A 21,221-nucleotide genomic window follows, 5' to 3' on the forward strand; every position below is an offset into this window, starting at 1 on the left:
GCTAGTGCTGTGCCAATTGTATTTCAGCTTCCCAAATGGATCTAACTATCTTTTTTATAATGTGCCCACCCCAGACTACCAAAATATCAACCAATACAACAGGAAATCTCCAGGGTACGGTCTGTGCACATTGGGTCCAAGTTTCCCAATGCCCAAACTGAAGTTCTCAGACACAAAAACAAATACACAGCCTTGGGTTTGGGCGACATCTCCAGCTGTGGCATGTTGGCTAAGGAGAATTTGGATAGAGCCTTGCCAGCAGGCATGCCTTTGAAGATGATACTGACCAAATCTGCTCTTTCTGGGCTTCCTGGCTGATAGGTGAAGAATTTTCCTCTGCTACTTGCTGACAACCATAGTTTCCTATGCTAGGAAGCCATGCTGCTCTATGTAGCAAAACCTTGCAGGCCAACAGAACTACTGCCAAATAGTCGAGCCCAACCATGGTGGGATTTGGCTAAGATATTTTAAACTGGCTTCAGACAGAATTCACCAACGCTGTGTATTTGTAATACTGGGCGACACTTGCAGGGAACTTCCGGGCTTACAGTTGTAGAAACACCTTGGGAGAGGGGTCCTCATCAGCACACCTGCCCACACAGTTGGTCAGGCACCAGAGGACAAGGGCCAGGCTGGTCAAGGGTGCCAGCAGGTCTTCCAGGGTGGGATCTGAAGCTACTCTCTGCAGGCGCTGGGCCGCTCCGAGTCAGTGAGGAAGCCGGGGGTTTAGAAATGACACCACAGGGTGACTTTATTGAAAGCTCATGAGGCGTTCACAATGGTCACATGATCCCGACAGCTCCCGTGTCACCCCCCACGGGACAGTGCACTGTGTGGTGAGCTTCAGCCTTGCTTCGCATGCTGCTACACGTCACTAGCTGCGTTGTGCTCGCTGGGTTTGTAATAATGAAAGCAAAATCACTCTACGGGACAGACTTAATTCTGGAAAGCCCTTGTGCCAATCAGACTTCGTCTCATTTATAAACACCACGGCCACACACATGCGGAAATGGAGAGCAAAATGCAAAAGAACCCAACCTTGGTGAGAACCGCTCCCAGATGCTCATCCCGGAGCGCCTGGACAAGCAAGCGGAGTCTGTCTCCTCGGCAGACCAGACACTCCACTCCTCGGCGGTCCCTGTGGCAATGCTGCACAGCGCTCAGTGTGGGTCACACCCCACACGACTGTCACCAAGGCCATTCTCCCTTACGGGCAAAGACTACAGACTCCAGCTTTTCCTTTTCCCATATAATACACTATTTCTAGACAGTCTTAAAACAAAGGAAATATAAATAGACGTCAGTCTGTTGTACAGTACACATACTATGGCAGACATTTCATGAAGTGGGGAGGAAGCGGCGCAGCGCCTAGTCTAGGTCCATGTTGACAGGGCCCTTTTCGTTAGGATGGCATTCACCGTTCTGATGCGGAGCTTCAGCACCAAAATTATCTTTGCCTTCTAAATCTTCTTTCTTGTCAAGATTTGGGCCATTTGGAGTTCTCTCCAGTTTAGGGGATTCAATTTTTGGTTTGGGTTGCGTTACAACAGGCTCACAAACATTGTTCAATTCCTAAGAAGACAAAATTAGTCATTATGTAAGCGCTGATCCACCCAGTTCATTCATCTACTTCCTCATACTTCTCTGATCGAGTATGTTCTGACCCAATTCCATTCTCAGCATATCTGTACAAACCGTAGTGACAGCCCCAATCAAAGTGACTACCTCCTAGGGTTTCTTGGGGACTTGCTAGATGACTATGGATGCTACCTTATCGCTGCAAGGTAAAATGCAGGAATTATGAATGAACGCCACAATACGGACAGGACAATGACTCGAGGCTCAGTCACTTCAAGATGAGGGTTATAGGTCGAACTTAAAAGCGGCCAAAAAGGCCCACTCTCCCCGGTCTTCCTCTCGTGTGTTACCCAGACAAGCACTTCCTTTTCTTCTCAGGACTCTGGCACAGCTGCTCTCCCCAGCATCCTGACAAACTCCCCCACCCCCTTTCCTTTCCCCACAGGACCGACAACACCAGCACCTGACTGTTGCTGGTCGCCTTCCCACAGGGGCAGGACTGGCTGTGCAGCACTCAGTGTCTGTTTCCGACAGACAGACAGACAGACAGCAACTGCTGGCACACTGCAGCCGACCAGGATGAATGTTTGCAGAGGCAATAATGAACCAGGGAAGCCAGTACTGGTACGGGGGAGGTCAAAGATTTAGAGGGAAAATGCCACGTGTCAGGCTGAATGACAGAGTCCAGTCAAAAGCTGACACACTCACCTTGACCTTCGCCCTTATTTCCTGAGTGCGCACAACAGGGTCCTGGTCCAGACTCCTTTTAGCCTGGGCATTCATAACATTGTTCATCCACTCCATCACCTCATTAACAGACTTCTCAACCTTCTTCATTTCAGATTCATCAATGTGGTTGTATTTCTCATCCTGGACAGAAAATACACAGACACTATAGAGTACTGAACGGACACATCTACTCTGACCCACTTTCCCCAAGTTCAAATCCACCCTGATCCAAAACACCAACACCCCTGACTGAGCAACATTTATTAGGATAGAGATTCTGAGGCCAGGTGCTGGCTACGTCCACGTCGGTCCTGGGGAGAGGGCAGCACCCACCTTGCTCCTGAAGTCCGCTGCGATCTTGGCATAGTGCTGCAGCCGCTGCCCCAGCTCCTCCAACACTTTCGGGCGCTCCTCGGCTTCCTGAAATCGGACTTTAACAGGAGTGCCCATTTTCTAAAATGAAACACAGAGTTAACAGTTGCCAAATCTACCTTCAATAACCGTCTACAGCTTAAAACGCAAGTTGCACCTTTCAGGGGAGGAAGAGCTTACCATCAACTCTTCCAACTTGTCAATATACGCTTGCTTAGCTTGGTCCTCTCCTTCCTCATACAGCCAGTCTTCTGTCTCTGTGAGAAGCCTCAGGAACTTTTCATGTTCCTTTATATCAAAGTCAAAGGTTAGTGGCAGCTCACCCCAGAGGTTCTTATCACCCCAGAGGTTCTTAACCCAAGCAGGCATCTCAGCAGTGACCCCCCCAGGCAGCTCACCTGGGAAGGAACCAGACACTGGGTTCCCTTCACATTAACTAGAGCCCTATGGCGTCACGTGCGGCAGGCACTGGGGTTTTTGTCTTACATAACTCCAGCACCACTTTTAACTCACAATGCTATGCCTGAGAAACCCAGCTCTAGGTCATGCTTGGGTCATGGAGGAGCAATTATGTCTGGCACAGGTACTAACTGAATAAAGTACACCGCAGGGCAGCTCCAGGGTTGGGGGACCCCAGTATAAAGCAGTTCCAGGGTCGGGGACGGGGACAGGGGTGGAGGTGGTGGTGGTCCTAACCCCAGTATGAAGCATCCCCACACCACACTAGGTGTTCATCCCCACACCACACTAGGTGGTTGTCTGGCCAGTCTTTTTCCAAGTTCCATCTGTCACACAGCTGTGCTCCTGGACTGACCCAGAGCTTCACTTAGGCAAGGACAGGGCGAAAAGGACAGAGATGCTCAGCAGTAGTGTGGTGATGGACCATGCTGGGCAGCAACAGACGGCTGCCCAGAGAACACCATTGCAGAAGCTGAAGGGCTCTTGTTTCTCTTTCCAGCCCCTAGGTCACATGCCAGACTCAGGAGCAGATGTCTGGACGGTGCAGACTACTAGTGTGACCTGCAACACTCATGGCAGGTGGGCCTCTCTCCAGGGCCCAGCTCGAGTGACCACAAGCACAGAGGAGTAAGTGTTAAACCCGCCTCTCTATCTAGACCGGGGTCCAGAAGCGTACCTGCTCGCATATGAATTTCTCATAAGGGCCACACAGCTTGTCCCTGAACTCATACACACACTCCTCCACTGCGTTTTTAGCGTCGTTTCTCTCCTTCTCCAGTTTGTCCTGCATTATCATCTTCCCCTGTCAGGAGGCAAAGGTTAGTCTACCTTCAAAGCCACACCTCAACACGTCAGGACCATGACCACATAAAAAACCGTTTCAAGTGATACCTCACAAAGCGTTTTCTACAAAATGTCACGGCCCTCCAATTTATAACTATACATGGAGAAGCTGTTTTCTTTTTCTTTTTTTTTTTTTTTTTGGTTTTTCGAGACAGGGTTTCTTTGTGTAGCTTTGCGCCTTTCCTGGAACTCACTTGGTAGACCAGGCTGGCCTCGAACTCACAGAGATCCACCTGCCTCTGCCTCCCGAGTGCTGGGATTAAAGGCGTGCGCCACCACCGCCCGGCGAAGCTGTTTTCTGATGTGACGTTAGCCACTCCACTTTTTATTACTTGTACATTAGAAATAGGCAATTTCTACTAAGTTTCTAAATCCAGTGCTCTCATCCAGTGCAGTGGACCGCAATCACTGTCGGTTTCTCGACTCTTGAGACTAGGAAGGCTCCGTCGAGGCCGCAGGTGTTTTTAGAGGGTCATTCCACGGCCTGCCTCCTCCCGTGCCTGTGCTCAGATTCTCAAGCAATTACTTCAAAGGAACAAAGCAATTCTCAAACAGGCACAACTCCTGGAAGAAGCACAGACCTCCAGTCCTCACACCCAAACTCCCTAGGGACGAATGGGGGGAGGGCCTCTTCCTTGTGCCTCCATCCCATCTCTGGTAAAGAATGGGTCTCCCCTCAGCCCTTGCAGTATGGATGCAGAACCAAGCAGCCAGAGACACCCGCGGAAAGCAGCACTCACCTCTGTCTCAATGTACATGTTAAGAAGGTCTCTCCCTAACTGCCAGACCAGGTTGGCTTCTACAGGCAGCTCAACGTTCACCACTTTGATTTTAGGTTTTTTGGCTTCTGGAGGCTGATCAACTTTCTTTTCATTTGCCTTGAGGGTTAAGAAAAAGAAAAATTCTTAATCCTTGGAAAACAAAAGCCTACCATATTTCCTGATGCTTTATGCACAGATCTCCAATTCTCATGCTGCACCTATCTGAGAGCATCTCCGCCACCACCCACCCGGGACTACGGCAGTAACTACGCATGCGCATCATCATCTTCCTGCAGCAACTCCCCACTCCCTTCTCCTTCACACTCATCTTCACTAAGTCTTTCCCAACTGTCAGGTCACATAAGCGCAGACCCACGGCAGAGGCGTGGGTCTTTAGTCAGTGGCTGAACTGACTATCTTAGTCCTCTAGCCCAGCCCAGTACCTGTTCCAATCAGAACTAGCGCCCTGAGTGCCTCCAAGTCTATGGATCACGTGTGGATCATGTGCAGAGGTACCACCTGCCTTTCAACCGTATCACTTCTCATCCGGAACTCTGAAGACAGCCAGGCACAGTGGTCATACCTGCCACCTCAGCGCTCAGGAGCCTGTAGCTATGTGTCTCAGGCCAGCTTGGGCCACATAACACCATGGAAGGATGTTATGGTAGCGACTGACAGGGTATCCCAATCCAAAAAGCTCCTAAGCCTGAATGTGAAGGCAGGAGGAGGCACCTGCCCCAGGTAGACAACTCCCCTGCTGACTGCGTGTGACAGGTCAGAGCCACACTACAACACAGCAAACACTGCAGGAAGTGGCCTCGGCCTCCACGAGGACTACAGAAGACAGTCTTTCACATCCTACCCCAAGCTACGCCACCATTTGTATGTCACTATCAAAAAAGGAAAACCAAGACCCTCCGAACATTACCAGCAAAGGCTAGCCAGTGTATTTTACTATAGATTGTTCAGGTGATAGAAATACAATGCCAGAGGTGGCCTTTAGTTTTCCAAACACTGTCCATTTCCCTTTCTTCAGATTCTCACCTGCTTCCTGCCCCACCTGACGCACTGCTGAGGAGACTCAGCTGCATGGTGGACTGGAGAAGCCAGGTGTGCAGCGGAACCTGGCAGGATTGCCAGGCTGGCATGTCAAGGTGAAGACCAATCCCACTGCACCACCATCCTGGGCACGGAACTGTAAGCGTCAGGGCCTGTTCAATGCTGCACTAAGGACACAGAGCACATGCTCCCAAGAGTCTGCACCTCTAAGTGTTTTGGACCACGCAGTCAGCCCCAGTGCCAAGGCATCACGCCCTGAACCCCAACAGAAAAATACACCCACTGCCTATAACTAGGAAGACACAGGAGTACAAGTGATACTCCAGGAACAAAATGAAATGTCGTATACACGGCAGCTAATAGAAACGAAAGAGCACGAACTTCAACCAACCCCTGACCACCCGACACAGACTAAGAAACCCTCGAGAAGGGTTGATGGGCCGAGAGCCAACCTATGTCATCTTCTAGAAAGGGACTGAGACTCCGCAGTAAGTCTGTTGAAATTTAACTCTAAATCAAGGAAGGGGGAATGATATTGAAATGTGAGGACCCATTTTCCTAAATAAATGTCACCACTTCAACTCTTTTCTAACAGGGGAAAAAAATAAAAACAGCTATCAAAATCAGTCAGGATCCAGAGCTCACATTAAGGGCCCCAAGACTAATCAGGACAGAAGCCAATGAGAAACTGGCACAAAATCTATTCTGACCTCCACCAGTCAGTCCTTCCCCTTCTGTAACTTGCCTGAGTGAGGGTAAGGGAGCCCCAGAATTCTAGGAAGCCAGACAGTTCATCATTTACACGAAGCCTGCAGAAATGGGAACTCTGAAGTACAGCCTGAGCTGAAATGATGGGAGATTCTCACTATCAACATGACAGCTAGTTTCAAAGATTTGGTTACAACTGGCCATTTTTCAAGGGACACAATAGTTTTGTTTTTTGTTTTTTAAATTTGGCTTCCAATACTGCCGGCTATTACCAGACCATCATAATTAATTCAAAATTGACAGTAACTGGAAAGGAGAAAAAGTTGAACTAGACTCCTGAAACCCATGTATGAACTACTTAATCAACTCTTGAACTGACCCCGCAGCACGGGGGTCCATCTTTCTGAAACCCGTGTATGAACTAATCAATCAACTCGTGAACTGACCCCGCAGCACGGGATGCATCTTTCTGCTTCTGCCCTCCAGCAAACAGTAGACACCTCGCTTTAGGCTGTCTTGGAGTGGTGTTACCAGAAGTTTGCAATCTGCTTAAGTCTGAGTACTCCTTGTAGCTGGTTTTTCACCAAGTAACATGTAGAGAATGAACAGCAAAACCCTACAGCCCGTCCAGTCACCTGGGTTCCTCTGGAAAGCACAGGCTTAGAGCATTAACCATCACATGCTGCCACATCGTCTAAGGAACGAACTGGAAGAGTCACTCACTTTGTCAGCCTCGGGGGTTTTGTTTTCTTCTGAGGGAAGTTCAGGTGAAGGGGGAGACTGTGAGGTCTGTTGACCATCGGTTTGTACCTGGGGCTGGGGTCCAGCTTCACTGGTGTCTGGCTGGATAGTTTTCTGAAATGAAAGCCCAGGCACAAAGGATGTAGAAAGCAGGTGTACTTGATGAATTTAAAGTTATAGGGCACCAAAGACAGTATTCTCAATTTCTGAAATCTTAGTAGGTGGGCAAAAAAGGTACTAGGTAAAAATAAATTAAGTCTGTGAAACTTTAGACATTTCAAACCTGTAAGAAATTTTATGAATGACAGTGTTACAGTTACATCATCCATGAGGGCTTGACTGCTGGGTGACAATCCAGAGCTCCTCTTGCAAAGCCTTTCACCTAACCTTTCACAGCTAGGACTCTCATAAGCACAGGAAACGGCTACTAGGCCAGGCTCTTTCCAAAACCAAGTGTCCAGACTCGAGCAGCAGCATGCCCTCAATGGCGTCACCCCAGTTACAGAAAAGGACCAACTACTGGTTATTCCAGGGCTGACCCTCCCCAGCTTCAGGACTCAGCTACCCTACCTCAAAAGATCTCAGGACAAAGAACAAACAATAGGGACACGCCAACAACCCTGCTAAAAAGATATTAAAGACCAAAGGGAAAGGAACACCCCCCTTAGTGGCCCCAGGTCCCGGCAAGTCCGTTCTGTTACGACCTCTCGCCATTGCTAGAGAAGGCAGGCTCAACTCCTTGAACTGTTCCTGTCCACCCCTCAAGTCTTCCACATTTTCCACCCACAGCTTCTAGAACCTGAGACAGGCAGAGGCAAGGCACTACGACCCCGAGAGGACACAGCACTGGCCACTCCCTCTGTGAATGGTGTCCAGATACGACAACTAAGCTAAGGCCCTGATGCTAACGGCCCTGCAGTGCTCGAGGCTGCTGGATCCCAAAGCCTCCCACCAACACTGCAGCACTCACTGCCTGCCTGCCTCTCCTGGGAACCCTTTTCTGCTGCTCCTGGAAATCAACTGCAAGTCTAAGCTAAGAAAAGCAGTCACCAGGCCACCACTATCGTGACATTGCTCTTTCTTCTTGACCCCAACCCAGAAAGCCAGGCTAATAAAACGAGTCCTGGAATACCACGGCCAATTTTGCCACACAATGAAAACGAAACAAAACTTGCCTTTCTATTTCCATTTTTTTTTTTTTTTTTTTTTTTTTTTTTGGTTTTTCGAGACAGGGTTTCTCTGTGTAGCTTTGCGCCTTTCCTGGAACTCACTTGGTAGCCCAGGCTGGCCTCGAACTCACAGAGATCCGCCTGCCTCTGCCTCCCAAGTGCTGGGATTAAAGGCGTGCGCCACCACCGCCCGGCTCTATTTCCATTTTTATAGTTGTTTTTAACCAGTCAGCATCTGATTTAACATATATACCCTTAAGAAAGCAAGAAAAGAAAAAGCAACTTTTCCTTGTCTTTCTTCAAAAGAAGTCATCTCAGTCATAATACATAATATTCTCATATCCTGCCATTAATTGGCAGGACCAATTACCATTACACAAACTTCTAATCAATGTTATGTAAGTGAAAAACATTTAACCTTTACCCTCCTCCTAAAGCTTAGAAAGAAGTCAGTTCTACAATGTGACAACCACTCCAGCCACTTACATCCACATCCGCGCTTTCGGCTGCTTTCTGGTTTGGACCTTCCATGTCGGCCTCTACCGAAGAGCCGTCATCCTCCTCCGTTGGGACCTTCTCCACCATGGACGCCGTGGAGATGGTGAAAATGCCATGTGTGTTCACACGCACCTTGACTTTCACCCTAGACTTCTCTCCGTCTTTCTGTGCAGAGACATTCTGAACGACAAAGCGGCCTAGAGCAGAAGAGAACTGCCAGTTTAGAGACGGACTTGTTCTATAAAGACAGCCAAGAAAACACAAGGCTAAGAAATAAGAAACCACAGACAGCCACTCCAAAACTGTTTGTTTCCCGTCCCCGACCACTCCGAGCCCCACAGCGGGCACCTGGGAGTCCATTCCCAACTCTCCCCGCTGTTCCTGGTCCGTCACTGAACTCTGTCCCTCTCCTGGAGTAACAGCACCGGCAGACAGAGCTCCTGCCCAACCGTCTCCTGCTCCTCCTCATCTCCAGGTGGACGAGCACAGACTTGAGAACCTAGGAGCAAACCTAAGGCAGGAAACCACGCACAAGCTAAATTCTCAGTCTTTTAGGGAATACTAATCTTCTGACTGAATGATCAAAATTGTTGAAGTCAAGTTTGAAATAGGGGACACGAGCTGAACCACCCAAAGCTTACACACATCGCTAGGGTAGTGCGTCAGCCCTCAAGAGTGACAGCGAAGAACACAGCTGAATGCTGCTGGGACCTGGTCTTCTAGACTGGTGGTTCTCAACCTGTGGGTTGCTCCACTCCTTCTGGGGTCAAACAACCCTTCCACAGGGGTGGCCTAGGACTATGGGAAACACGGACACTTACATTATGGTTCACAACAATAGCAAAGTGACAGCTATGAAGTACTATTTGATGAAGAACTGTATTAAAGGGTCACAGCGTCAGGAAGGTTGAGAAGCACCTCTCCAGAGTCACTATTTTAATGAACACTTACTATAGAGTCAAATGTGGTGACCCAAGTTCAGACCCAGAACCCACAGCACAAGAGAACCACCCCCTAAACTCCTGACCTCCTTACGTGCACTCACACACAAATAATATTCTAAAAATACCCATTTTCCGGGCATGATGGCACATGCCTTTAATACCAGCACGCAGGAACACACAGCAAGCTCAAGAACAGCCAGGACTGCATAGACAGATCCGGTCTCCCAAAGTAAGTGTTCAAGGAACGGAACAGCCTTTTAACTAAGGTACCGTCTGCACAGCACACAGCTAGATCTCATTACTGGGCCAGTCAAGGATGCTGGCTGGCACGGACCACTAACTCAGAACTGCCAAATGGTCCTTTACAGACAGACACACTTCTGGGTACAGCGCTCATGAGTACGGAATGTCAAAGTGCTCAGGAGGGACAGCTCATGACAGCTCCCGGGAGCCACACACTAGCACTCAGGCAACAGCTCCTCTCTGAGCAGTAGCAGATAATGCAGCACCCGACCCAGAAACCCTCAGCTCCCAAGCCAAGGTTTGTCCAGCTGTCCTCTCACGACACTGTGAACCGTGTTTTGAAGCAGTGTGTGATGGGCCAGACTGGAGTCCTTCAAATGCTTTCTCTGTCAGTGAGGTGAGGGCAGCGGCGAGGCCCGGCAGTGTCAGCAGGTAGGGGACAATGGCAAGCCTCCGGGTGAAAAGGGCATTTGCAGAGACGCTCCTTCAGAGAGAGCGGAGTACACATGAAGACCTTGGCTCCCTGCTGTGGGAGCCAGGCTTCCAATCTGAAGTTAGCACCCTGCCAACAACACTCCATCTTGGAGGGAGGTCAGTGTGAGCAGCCAGCATTCTGCAAACACAGACTCTGTCCCAGCAGGAGGGCTATGCAGCAGCCAGGCCAGCAAGTCTCCAGGTCAGCGCAGCCTCCTCACGACTAAGTCTCTGCACTCAGTGAAGAGCTGCACCTCTAACCCAAAGGGCAGGTGCACACCATGACTGGCTTACCTATCTTTGCTTCTGGATACGGAACTCCTTGAGGGTCTGAATAGAATGCTTCCAGCTCAAAAGGCCCCCTTCTCAAGAAGGTGAGAACTTTGGAGAAAGGTGCAGCATGGTTCCGACTGAACACCTCGTGAACACTAGGAGGAAGCAGACGCCAGCGGCTCAGACCTGACAGACTGCTCTCCAACCTTCCCGATTCCGCCTGTCACTCCCGACCACTCCCGACCACCACACGAAGGGGGACAGGTCTGGGCCCCCAGTCCTTCAACTAGGAAAGCTATCTATCTGTGGCTACATACCCTTCAGTTTCTTCCGAGTCGTGGTTCCAGACCAGAGAAATGGGAAAAGGAACCGCATCTGTGACAGAGAACTCTCTGACTTTAAATGCTGGAGAGAGAATCGCACACTGAAAAGACAAATGATCTAATGTTAGAACAGCAGCATGTCACATACCATCTTAACATCATGCTGACCACAAAGATAAGTCACCAATCCTGGGCCAGCAATTTTTTTTGTTTTTGGTGTTTTTGAGACAGGGTTTCTTTGTGTAGTTTTGGTGCCTGTCCTGGATCTCACTCTGTAGACCAGGCTGGCCTCAAACTCACAGAGATCCACCTGCCTCTGCCTCCCAAGTGCTGGGATTAAAGGCGTGCGCCACCACCGCCCAGAGTGGGCCAGCAATTCTTTCTTCCAAGTTTCACAGACTGAAAAGACAGGTTTTCCCGGAAACGCCTTGTTGGTGGCATTTTCAATTACAAGCTGACTCTGTCAAGTGCACACCCACGAGAAGCTTTGCCTTGCTGCTTTCACATGTCCAAGAAACCAAAAGGATGGAACTCCAAATGCTCACATTTTCAATCAAATTTGTAAATGAAAACCAGTGGCAAATTCAAAACTGGGACAGGACAGACAAGCTCCAGTCTACACAGGACACACAAACCTAGCTAAACACGAAGAAAGTCAACAGACCCACCGAGGAGAACGCATCTCACCAGTGGTATCCTTCAGAGCAGAGGCCAAAGCTCAGCTCCACTGTTCAGAAACTAGGAATTTCCAACAGACAGCACTCCACCATGGGAGGTGTTAGTCCAAACACTCTAAGAGTACCCATAGACACGCTGTTTCGTACAATTAACAAACATTAGAACACCCCGAAGCCAGGCTGGGATGCGACGAGACAATGGGCAGGGCTGCCCCCCTCTTCTGCTATCACAGCCAAGCTCTCCGGAGACCTGCTTCACAAAACCTCATCTACTCGTACGGAACTGTCAAGCATCTTCGGTTCACTCCCAACATCTGGATTGGGTGCATCTGCCTCTCCAATTTAACGTAACGATTCAGCTCCATTTGCAAGCGGGAAAAGAATCTACTTTCTAGAAGCATTTGCTAACTAATACTCCTAACCCTCCACACGTTCCTCTAGTGAATTCTTTACTACAATTGGCTACCACTCCAATGCCTCCTGTGTTGGGAACCAGTTGTCAGAGCCACCACACAGCTGACCAGCGCTCTGCAGCCGCTTCTGTCGTCTCAGAGCCAGGCCGTCTCTAGACCCCTCTTACAACAGCAGCCCAACAGTTCTCTTCACCCTCCCCTCCGCCCCTCTGGACAGTCTCTCCTTGGGAATGGAGGGAATGGAAGCAGGCCAGGCTCCACGTGCCCGGGCACCGAGGGAGGGCACTGGGGACTCACACACCTGCAGGGCACAGCCTCTGGCCACCGCTTCGTCCGCATTGAGTGTAGTGCTGACGTCTTTTCCAAAGAATCTGGCAATTCTTTCCTTCACGGCTGGGATCCTTGTGGCCCCTCCAACTATCTCAATGGCACTCACATCCTCGGCCTTGAGCTGAGTCTGTTCCATCAAGGAATGAAGGGGCACTTCTATTTTTTGCAGGAGTTCAGCGCATAGTTCTTCAAACTGTGACCTTAGTGGATGGAAGGAGCACATGGTCAACCATTAGAGTTTTTACCAACCCAGGTCACTTGGCCTTTTCCTCTCAGTACCCCAAACCCCACACAGGTCAAATTATTAACTTGATATAAAATGCATATATTCTTATATATATACACATCACAGCATAAAGAGCACAGGGAGAAAATTCTGTGGCTAATGTAGGAAGAAACCAATCACATTTAGGAAAGGTCCTTCTAAAAACCCTCCCAGGCTGGGGAGACGACTCAGCAGGCAAAGCACTGGCTGTCAAGTCCGACAGCCTGGGTGGAGAAAACCAAGTCCTCCTCGGAGTTGTCCTGAGTTCAACATGTGCACCATGACAGGGTCACGGACAGATGGACGGACAGACGGATGGGGACATGGACACACACAAACACAGACATGTCCCTAGGTTCTGACTGATATATGATGGTGTGTGCAGCCAACAGCCACCACCCTGAAACCTAAGTCAGGAAGGTAACAAAGACGACCGAGGGCAAACTTTCACCGTTCATCCCCTTCACGTGTCCAACTCACGGACACACCTGTTCATCTTTCCCGAGACATCTTTGTCGTTCATGAAGCACTCGATGTTCAGTGGCAGGTCTGTGCTGTTGGAGCTCATGAGCTTTTTCAACTTTTCACACTCCTGATGGAGACGAAGAAGTGCTCGGATTTTGGATTTTGCATCTAACTTGTACTTGGTTTTAAACTCAGCACAAAAATGCTCCACCAGCTTCTCATCGAAGTTCTTTCCTCCTAGGAAGGGGTCAAACGCTGTGCCTAGAACCTAAGGTTGGTTAAAGAATGGGAGAAACCAACAAGTTACTTTCCTTCACACTGTACTTAAAATCTCTCATGGCATTTCCTACGTTTACAACCATGCTGAAGAGAACCTTAACATTCTTTTACTTAAACGTAAAGACCCCCCAACCCCCGCAGAGTCTTCATGCACCATTTTTTCCTAGTTCAATCTTCAACCAACCGTCTAAAGCTCCCAGCTTCACGGTTCACAAAACTCTTCTCCAGAATGGGAGTTCCAACTTTACCTTGAGTTTCCCTTTGTTAAAAGCACAGGCAGACACTTGGAAAGAGGAGTGCCCCATGTCCACAAACACCACTACCCGAGGCTTCTCATCTGCGTTTGGGAGGTCCTGCTTATAAATTCCGTAATTCAAAGCCACTACAAGGAAAACAAAAGCCAGATGACCAGTCGTCGTCCATTTTCTTAGGGATCTGGTGTCATGGGAACCAACCCTTCCCATCCTCTAAGGGACCGGTCACTCCTCTCTCTGTGACTGTTAGGTAATGCCCACCCTCTTCACCCCAAGTCACAGGGCCAGACTCCATACACCACCACCACACTTGCCAGGAGGAGACTGCTCAGCCACAAACTTTGTTCTCTTTACCCGTAAAAGCACTCGGAGTCAACAAATTCGGATCTGAACCCTACCTAACCCTCTTTAGAAAGGCATTTCTAGGGACACCAGCAGGTGCTTCTCTTACCAGCTGTCATATCATTCATGAGTCGTAAGCAGTTCAAGCCCACAATCTGCGCAGCATCCAGGACAGACCTCCTCTCAGCGTCTGTGAAGAAGGAGGGGACCTGCAATAGACACAGCACTGATAACTAACTGCCCTACAGTCACCCCAATAGACACAGCACTCTAACTGCCCCACAGCCACCCCAATAGACACAGTACTCTAACTGCCCCACAGCCACCCCAATAGACACAGTACTCTAACTGCCCCACGAGCCATCCCAATAGACACAGCACTCTAACTGCCCCACAGCCACCCCAATAGACACAGTACTCTAACTGCCCCACAGCCACCCCAATAGACACAGTACTCTAACTGCCCCACGAGCCATCCCAATAGACACAGTACTCTAACTGCCCCACGAGCCATCCCAATAGACACAGTACTCTAACTGCCCCACGAGCCATCCCAATAGACACAGTACTCTAACTGCCCCACAGCCACCCCAATAGACACAGCACTGATAACTGCCCCACAGCCACCCCAATAGACACAGCACTGATAACTAACTGCCCCACGAGTCATCCCAATAGACACAGTACTCTAACTGCCCCACAACCACCCCAATAGACACAGTACTCTAACTGCCCCACAGCCACCCCAATAGACACAGTACTCTAACTGCCCCACGAGCCATCCCAATAGACACAGTACTCTAACTGCCCCACGAGCCATCCCAATAGACACAGTACTCTAACTGCCCCACGAGTCACCCCAATAGACACAGTACTCTAACTGCCCCGCAAGCCATCCCAATAGACACAGTGAGTGCCTGGCCAGTCCCCAAATCACAAGCATAAATTTAGACTTCATTTCTAGTGATTTCCTTGACTTTCGGAGTTGCCTTAAAAAGAGAAAAATAGTAACAATAATTCCCAAAGCACTGGTTTTCAGCCAAGGGAAGACTCTGTGAAAAGCTCTTCAGAATCCCAGCCCCTCCCTATATTACAGCAGCCACCTGGCCTGGAGAGAACAGGCGCAGACGTAGCTGGTCAACCTGTGTTTTTAGAAAGCTCCACGGGGGACCCCAATGCACTGCGAGCCTCTGTAGTCAAGAACCCTGCGGCGTCTAGCTAACGTTAACTTTGAAATGCTCCAACCCATTCCATTAAGAACACCTTGGTAAGAAAGAGCATTCATGTGCATGTGCGTGTGTGTGTGTGTGAGAGAGAGAATACTGGAGCCAAAGCACGGCAAGCTGAAGGCACACACGGTGCCTGGCTGGGTCTACTCACTGAGATGACACAATCCGTTACTGGCTTCTTGAGGTTGTTTTCTGCAGTCTCCTTTAACTTAGTCAGCAGCATGGCTGTTATCTGCTCCACGCTAAAGAGATGCTCTTCATCCATGTACATGACCTACAATACAGCGGGAAATGCTTATACATCCTACCACTTGGGCTAAATGCTCACATGAACTTCCAGCTGTTGGCACATACCCTGCTCCACAAAATTCGAGTTTGTTGGTTTAGGAAGAAAAAAGGAACCAAAAAAAAAGGGAGGAAAAGAAGGAAGAACTTTCCCTAGAGAGGAGGAGGAGGGCAGGCAAAGCTGGGCTGACCCCAGCAGCGACTCCTGGTCGCTCTCCTGCTCGCCATGCGCCCCCAAAGGGCTCTCCACCACACCTGAGCCATCGTCACTTGGATTTTTTTTCAAATACCAAAGCAACCAAAAAAATCACTAGAAAGTTAGAAGAAGCAGCAAATCATCTATGTAGGTATGTACCGTCAGTTAAGGAATTCTCAGTTTCTATTACCTACACTTTCAAAGGAGCCAGACGGGAGGGAAAGACCCACGGGGTGCAGTCAGTCACCTTGGGTAAAGAATGAAGCCGAGCACTCCCCTCCAGAGATGCTCAGAGTTGTGTTACCTTTATCCCAACGCCACCATTCTTCATCGGGACCAAGTCATAGCTCAGGCCGGCCTTCTCCTTCTGAATGAAGGGGTCACTGAACGCTCTGCCATGGAATCTCTTAAAGCTAGACACTGTATTGTTTGCATGAGTGATTTGCTGCAAAAGAAATCGAAGATTTAAACTTTTTTTCTAATTTCATCACCTGCAGAACCTGCAGCAATTTCAGACAGTCATTTGTGCAACTCAGACCAACTCTGGGGGGTATACCTAACTTTCCCTCAGAGTCCTCGATTTTCCATGAATGGATAGCTCCTACTGTACTTTCTTCTATGGAAAATGCCAGAAGGAAAGGCAATGGTGTCATCAGACTTTGGGGCAGATCTCAAAATCTGCAAGATAAAGGAAAAGACGGCGCAACTGTCTCCAAGGCTCTAGAACTCCTCAGCAACTGTATTGCTGTACCCCATCTTCCCCCCAGTAAACCCATGCTCACTCTTCCACTCCAGTCAGACTGGAGCACTCTCAGGGGAAGGGCCTTATGCATTTCTGCCTAGAAACTGGCCTGTGCCAGAGGCAGGGGAAGAGAGGGTAATTTCCAGTTTCTAAATGACTATTTGGTGGTGGTGGTGGGGGGTGGCACAGATCTTATTGCCAAACTCACACCCATCTCACATTGCTGGATGTGCGTGTTAAAAAAGGGTATACTTCAGCAACCTGTTCCCTGGAATGCAGTCTTGCTCTAGGTACACATGGAATAAGGGGCAAGAAATTCAGAAAAACTGGATGGACAGACATATGCCCACTTGTTCTGAGACGGTGTTTTCTTAATCTAGTGTTTGGGTCAACCCACTCCAGGACATTTCCTTCAAAGGTAGGTTCCTCACTCAAAATGAAGAGACACCCCTAAACTCCTCAAGTCACTCAGCCTGGAAGCGGCAAGGGGCTACTGTTTCTTTCATCCTGCACAGCTGGGCAGCACCCGAGGTTCAGCACCACTGTGCTCACACTGACCTTGTCAATGGACATAAGTAGTCAGTCAGTCAGACAGACAGACAGACAGACAAACACACACACACACACACACCATGAAGACACTCTGCAGGAGTGGGTCCCAGGGACAGAACTCTCATTGTCAGGCTTGGCAACAGGCGCTCCACCCACTGAGGAACCTCACTAGCCTTTGAGAAACTACACACAAAAAGTCAAGTGTTTGTAATTTAAAAAATTGTCAAGTCAAGCATGCTGTCATGCCCATGCCCCTTTAAGCCCAGTACTTAGGAGGCGGAGGCAGAGGCAGGCAGGCCTCTGTGAGTTAAGAGGCCAGCCAGAGCGACACAGTGACACCCTGTGTGTGTATATATATACACATACATATGAGCACTGAAGTTCCCCTAATGAAGGACGGGAACAAGGGAGAAGGAGCACGGGTGAGGATGACGAGGCAATCACCAAGGCTCAAAAAGAACACCTGACACCCATCTTAGCGGTGAGTGTCTGCACACGTGTGCGGCATGTGCCTGGTTCCCCTGGAGGCCAGAGAGGATGTAGAAAGTAGAGTTACAGGCAGCTATGAGCCACCAAGTGGGCACTGGGAACCAAACCTGTAAGAGCAACAAGTGCTCTTCTTAACGGCAGAGCCATCTCTCCAGCCCCGCGGTCTAGTTTCCAAACCTAAACTCTGAAACCTCAGCACACCATTCTGGGGTGCTGCCGGGATTTTCCTTAACCAGATGGGCATTATTCTCTTCCAGAACATACCTGATTTTTGGCGGCAACTCCGATTGTTCTGTTTTTTGGTCCAAACGATATGACTGACCTAGAACAGAAAGTAAACGTTTCCCATCTGTCGAAAAGCACACTCTAAACTACCAGGAGGGGTTCCAACACAAAGCACAGCTCTGCAGCTCCCAGCTTTCACCAGGTCCTCAAGACTCTGGGGATAGGAACAACTGCAAACCACAGCTCTGACAATGCAGCCCAAGGGTTAACCCTGCGCACCCCAGAAAGAAGCCTGCTGGTCTACCTGCAGCTGGGGCCTTCTTAGAAGCTCAATACCTTGAGTGCTACTACAGGGTCACCAGGTCACAAGGACAAGGAACTGAACACTAATTCTGAAAGCTCTCAATTTAGGGTATTATTAAACCTGGCATTATGCACAACCGACCGGAAGTACAGTGTAACTGTACCTCTGTCACCAGCTTCTTACAATCCTAAATGTCACTGTCACTTATTTCTGTCCCCATCTGCCACCTGCTTTGGAACTGAAAAGGTTTTATGTAACTCTAAGTCGTCTATGGTGTTGCCTGTAGAGTTTGAAGCATACAGATGAGGCTCCCATCTGGAAGATTCTACTTAAAGTCAAGTAAGAAAAAGAACCAGTTCCTGCAGCCTGAAGTATAAATGCTGAGGGGATGGAGTGACCATCAGTCACGTTAAGTCTGCTTTGACCAGATGAAGGGTGACCTGTAACTGGGACAGCTTCCTCAGCAATGGAAGGGAATGCGTAGTAACAGAACAGAGACAAGATGGAGAGGTCTTGTGTGGAGGCGGCAGTGATTAAGGTTTTGGATTAGCCGAGTAATCCACTGTGCATTACTAATCCAAGCCTAATCTAATTTTGGTTCAGCTACTCCTACGTGGGTAAATGAGTAAAATGGGACTATCCCGAGAACATTTAACTTTGCTTGGACCCAGCAGCCTAAGCAGGTACTAAATGTCACCCTAAAAGCCAGGGATTCTCAAGCAATGGCTGGATCTTTTAAGGTGCAGTCTACAAATCCTGTGATTCTGAGCTCTGAGAGACTAGAGACTTGATCTTCTCATTTTCCAAGTCAATTAACCAACTGTAATAGGGATCAGTAGCCAATTCCATTGTTAACCCTGTAGTTTAATAGTAACGTAATACATCAGCTGAAAATTCTGGTCAACACACTGGTCAAGCATCTCCCCCGCTTCTCCCTGAGCCGCCTTCTTTTTAAACCAGAGACTGAAGAAGCACAGACGCACTCGGCCCACAGGGGAGAGGCACGAAAGACTGGCATCTTTCCTACTAATCGCCAAAGAACCAACCACCATGGCTGCGTAAAGAGGTAGATGGAGCACCACTGCATTGCTCAGAGACTAAGTTACCAGCAAGGCTCATTTCCTAGTCACACTCATAAACGTTCCTCTGCACATAAACAACCTAAGGTCGGAATGGTTTTACCTTCAGGTTCGACGGTTAATAATCTTGGACTCTGTACATGATGGAAAAAAAAAAGGCCTACAATGATTGCCTATAAAAGCAAGTAGCCGTCGTCACTGACTGCACATGCAGGTCTATATATCCGCCTATGCAACCTTCAGAAACTAAGCCCCTCAAAAAGTTGCTTTTTACCGTGCTTCCGTTTGCCCACCCACGGAGCTGCAGAATATTTAATCCAGAGACCGGGGGGGGGGGGGGACACACGGACACGACACATCTTTCCCACCGAGGTTTTTGCACAGCAACGTGTTAGGAACGACGACGATATGAAATTTGTTCTGCTTATTCTAAAACCGTGCCAAAACAAACACACATTCGGTCTGGAAACTCTCATGTACGGCTTTCACGATAAGCCTTAAAAAAAAGGAGGGGGGGAGGGGACTCTTCCAAAAGGCGATTCGGGGCACCGGGGCCACCTTGGCAAACCGAGAGGGAGACGGGGTGGGGGGGGGATGAAAGGCAGGGGCGGCGCGCGTGTCTGCGGTCGCTAACAACAGTCCGCCCGCTCCCCGGGGCGGGCAGCCGCGCAGGCTCCGCTGGAACCTTCTAGGTCGTTGGGAGATTTCCCCATGCGGAAGAGGAGGCTCCGCAGCCCGGGCTCCGCCGCGGGGTGGGAACCGGTGCCAGCCTGCAGACGCCGGCGGGGAGCCGGGCCGGGGAGCCGGGGGCCGCGCTCCTCCTCCCCCGCCCCGGCCGCCCGCCCGGGGAGCGGCGAGCTCGAGCCCCCCACCCGCTGCCCTCCCCCGCGGCCGGGCGGCCCAGGCTCCCACTCACGGGGTGCAGCGGTCGCTGAACTCGTTGGCGATGGTCTCGATGCCGCCGGCCCGCGCCACCGCGATGTAGCAGCTCTGCGAGCCCACGTCTAGTCCCACCACCGACATGGCCGGCCCGCTCAGCCTCCGCCTCGGGTCCGCGGCGTGCGCCTCCTGCTCCCGACCGTCCGGGAAGATGCCTCGGGCTTAGCCCGCGAGACGGCGCCCGGTCCCCGCTGCTGCTGCCGCTGCCGCCGCTGCCGCCGCTCGCAGCTCGCCCGCCCGCCTGCTCGCACGCAGCCGCCGCCGCCGCCGCCGCTCGGCTACCAATCCAAAAGGGGAGGTCCCAATCGCTCAGCCTTATGTAGCCTACTGAGGAGAACTTTCCAGAATCTGCGGCATTTACTCACCGGCGCCTCCACCGGCCCCTCCACGTGCCACTTCCGCTTCCTCCTTCTCGAGCCTTCGAGAAAGATTCTACCCAATGGGCGGCTGCCCGCCCCGCGGGCGGCCGGCGTTGCCATGGTGACGGGGCAGCCGCTCGGGCGCCATTGGCCAGCGCGGACCGAGCCTGCCCAGCCTCCATCCCGCCCTCCCCACCCCGGGCAGTTCGTGCTCCCGTGGGCCCCGCGATGAGTCACGAGCCGGAGACGCCTGTTGCTCATGGAACGACACCGGGCGGCAGTGTCCGGCTCCCAGACGCCGAAGGACTACTTGGACGGGTGGAGACAGAAGCCACTGCTCCGGGACCCCCGGGCCTCTCGGGTCGCCGACTGGCTGTCGGAAGAGAGCATGCCGGGAAGCGTAGTTTGGCAGGGAGACCGGAGCGCTTTGCATGCCGGGGAGTGAAGTCCAGTGGGCGGGGGGGAGGCCTGGGCGCTTTGCATGCTGGGATGTGTAGTCTGGGCCGCGGTGCGAGCTGGGTCCCGGCTTTGTCTTGAGGGCTCAGAAAAGAAGGCCCCGCTGGTTGCTTCCTCTTCGCGCGCTTTCTCTGGCGTTGGCTTTGTGCTCTGTTCGGTTCTTGTCT

At 50.5% G+C, this 21,221-nt stretch overlaps 1 protein-coding gene across 4 annotated transcripts; it reads right to left on the reverse strand.

The window, feature by feature from the left end:
• Positions 1-725: 725 nt before the first annotated feature.
• Positions 726-20,795, reverse strand: Hsph1 (heat shock protein family H (Hsp110) member 1). Of its 4 annotated transcripts, none has more exons than XM_037198390.1 (18): positions 20,605-20,795; positions 17,957-18,014; positions 16,214-16,354; positions 15,580-15,702; positions 14,309-14,408; positions 13,852-13,985; positions 13,348-13,592; positions 12,566-12,794; positions 11,169-11,275; positions 10,873-11,006; positions 8,906-9,114; positions 7,233-7,364; positions 4,722-4,859; positions 3,815-3,940; positions 2,860-2,967; positions 2,641-2,760; positions 2,287-2,448; positions 726-1,572 (listed from the first exon to the last, which is right to left on the reverse strand). In XM_037198390.1, the coding sequence occupies exons 1-18, from the start codon at positions 20,778-20,780 to the stop codon at positions 1,369-1,371; spliced, it is 2,646 nt and encodes an 881-aa protein (XP_037054285.1). In that variant the 5' UTR covers positions 20,781-20,795; the 3' UTR covers positions 726-1,368. The 4 variants fall into 4 exon arrangements, with proteins under 4 accessions (XP_037054285.1, XP_028733912.1, XP_037054284.1 ...); XM_028878079.2 differs by having other exon boundaries at positions 20,217-20,612; XM_037198389.1 differs by lacking the exon at positions 20,605-20,795 and adding an exon at positions 16,466-16,587 and having other exon boundaries at positions 17,957-17,986.
• Between the last annotated feature and the right edge of the window lie 426 nt (positions 20,796-21,221).

This window comes from Peromyscus leucopus, chromosome 23, assembly GCF_004664715.2.
Source record: "Peromyscus leucopus breed LL Stock chromosome 23, UCI_PerLeu_2.1, whole genome shotgun sequence".
NCBI lineage: Eukaryota > Metazoa > Chordata > Mammalia > Rodentia > Cricetidae > Peromyscus > Peromyscus leucopus.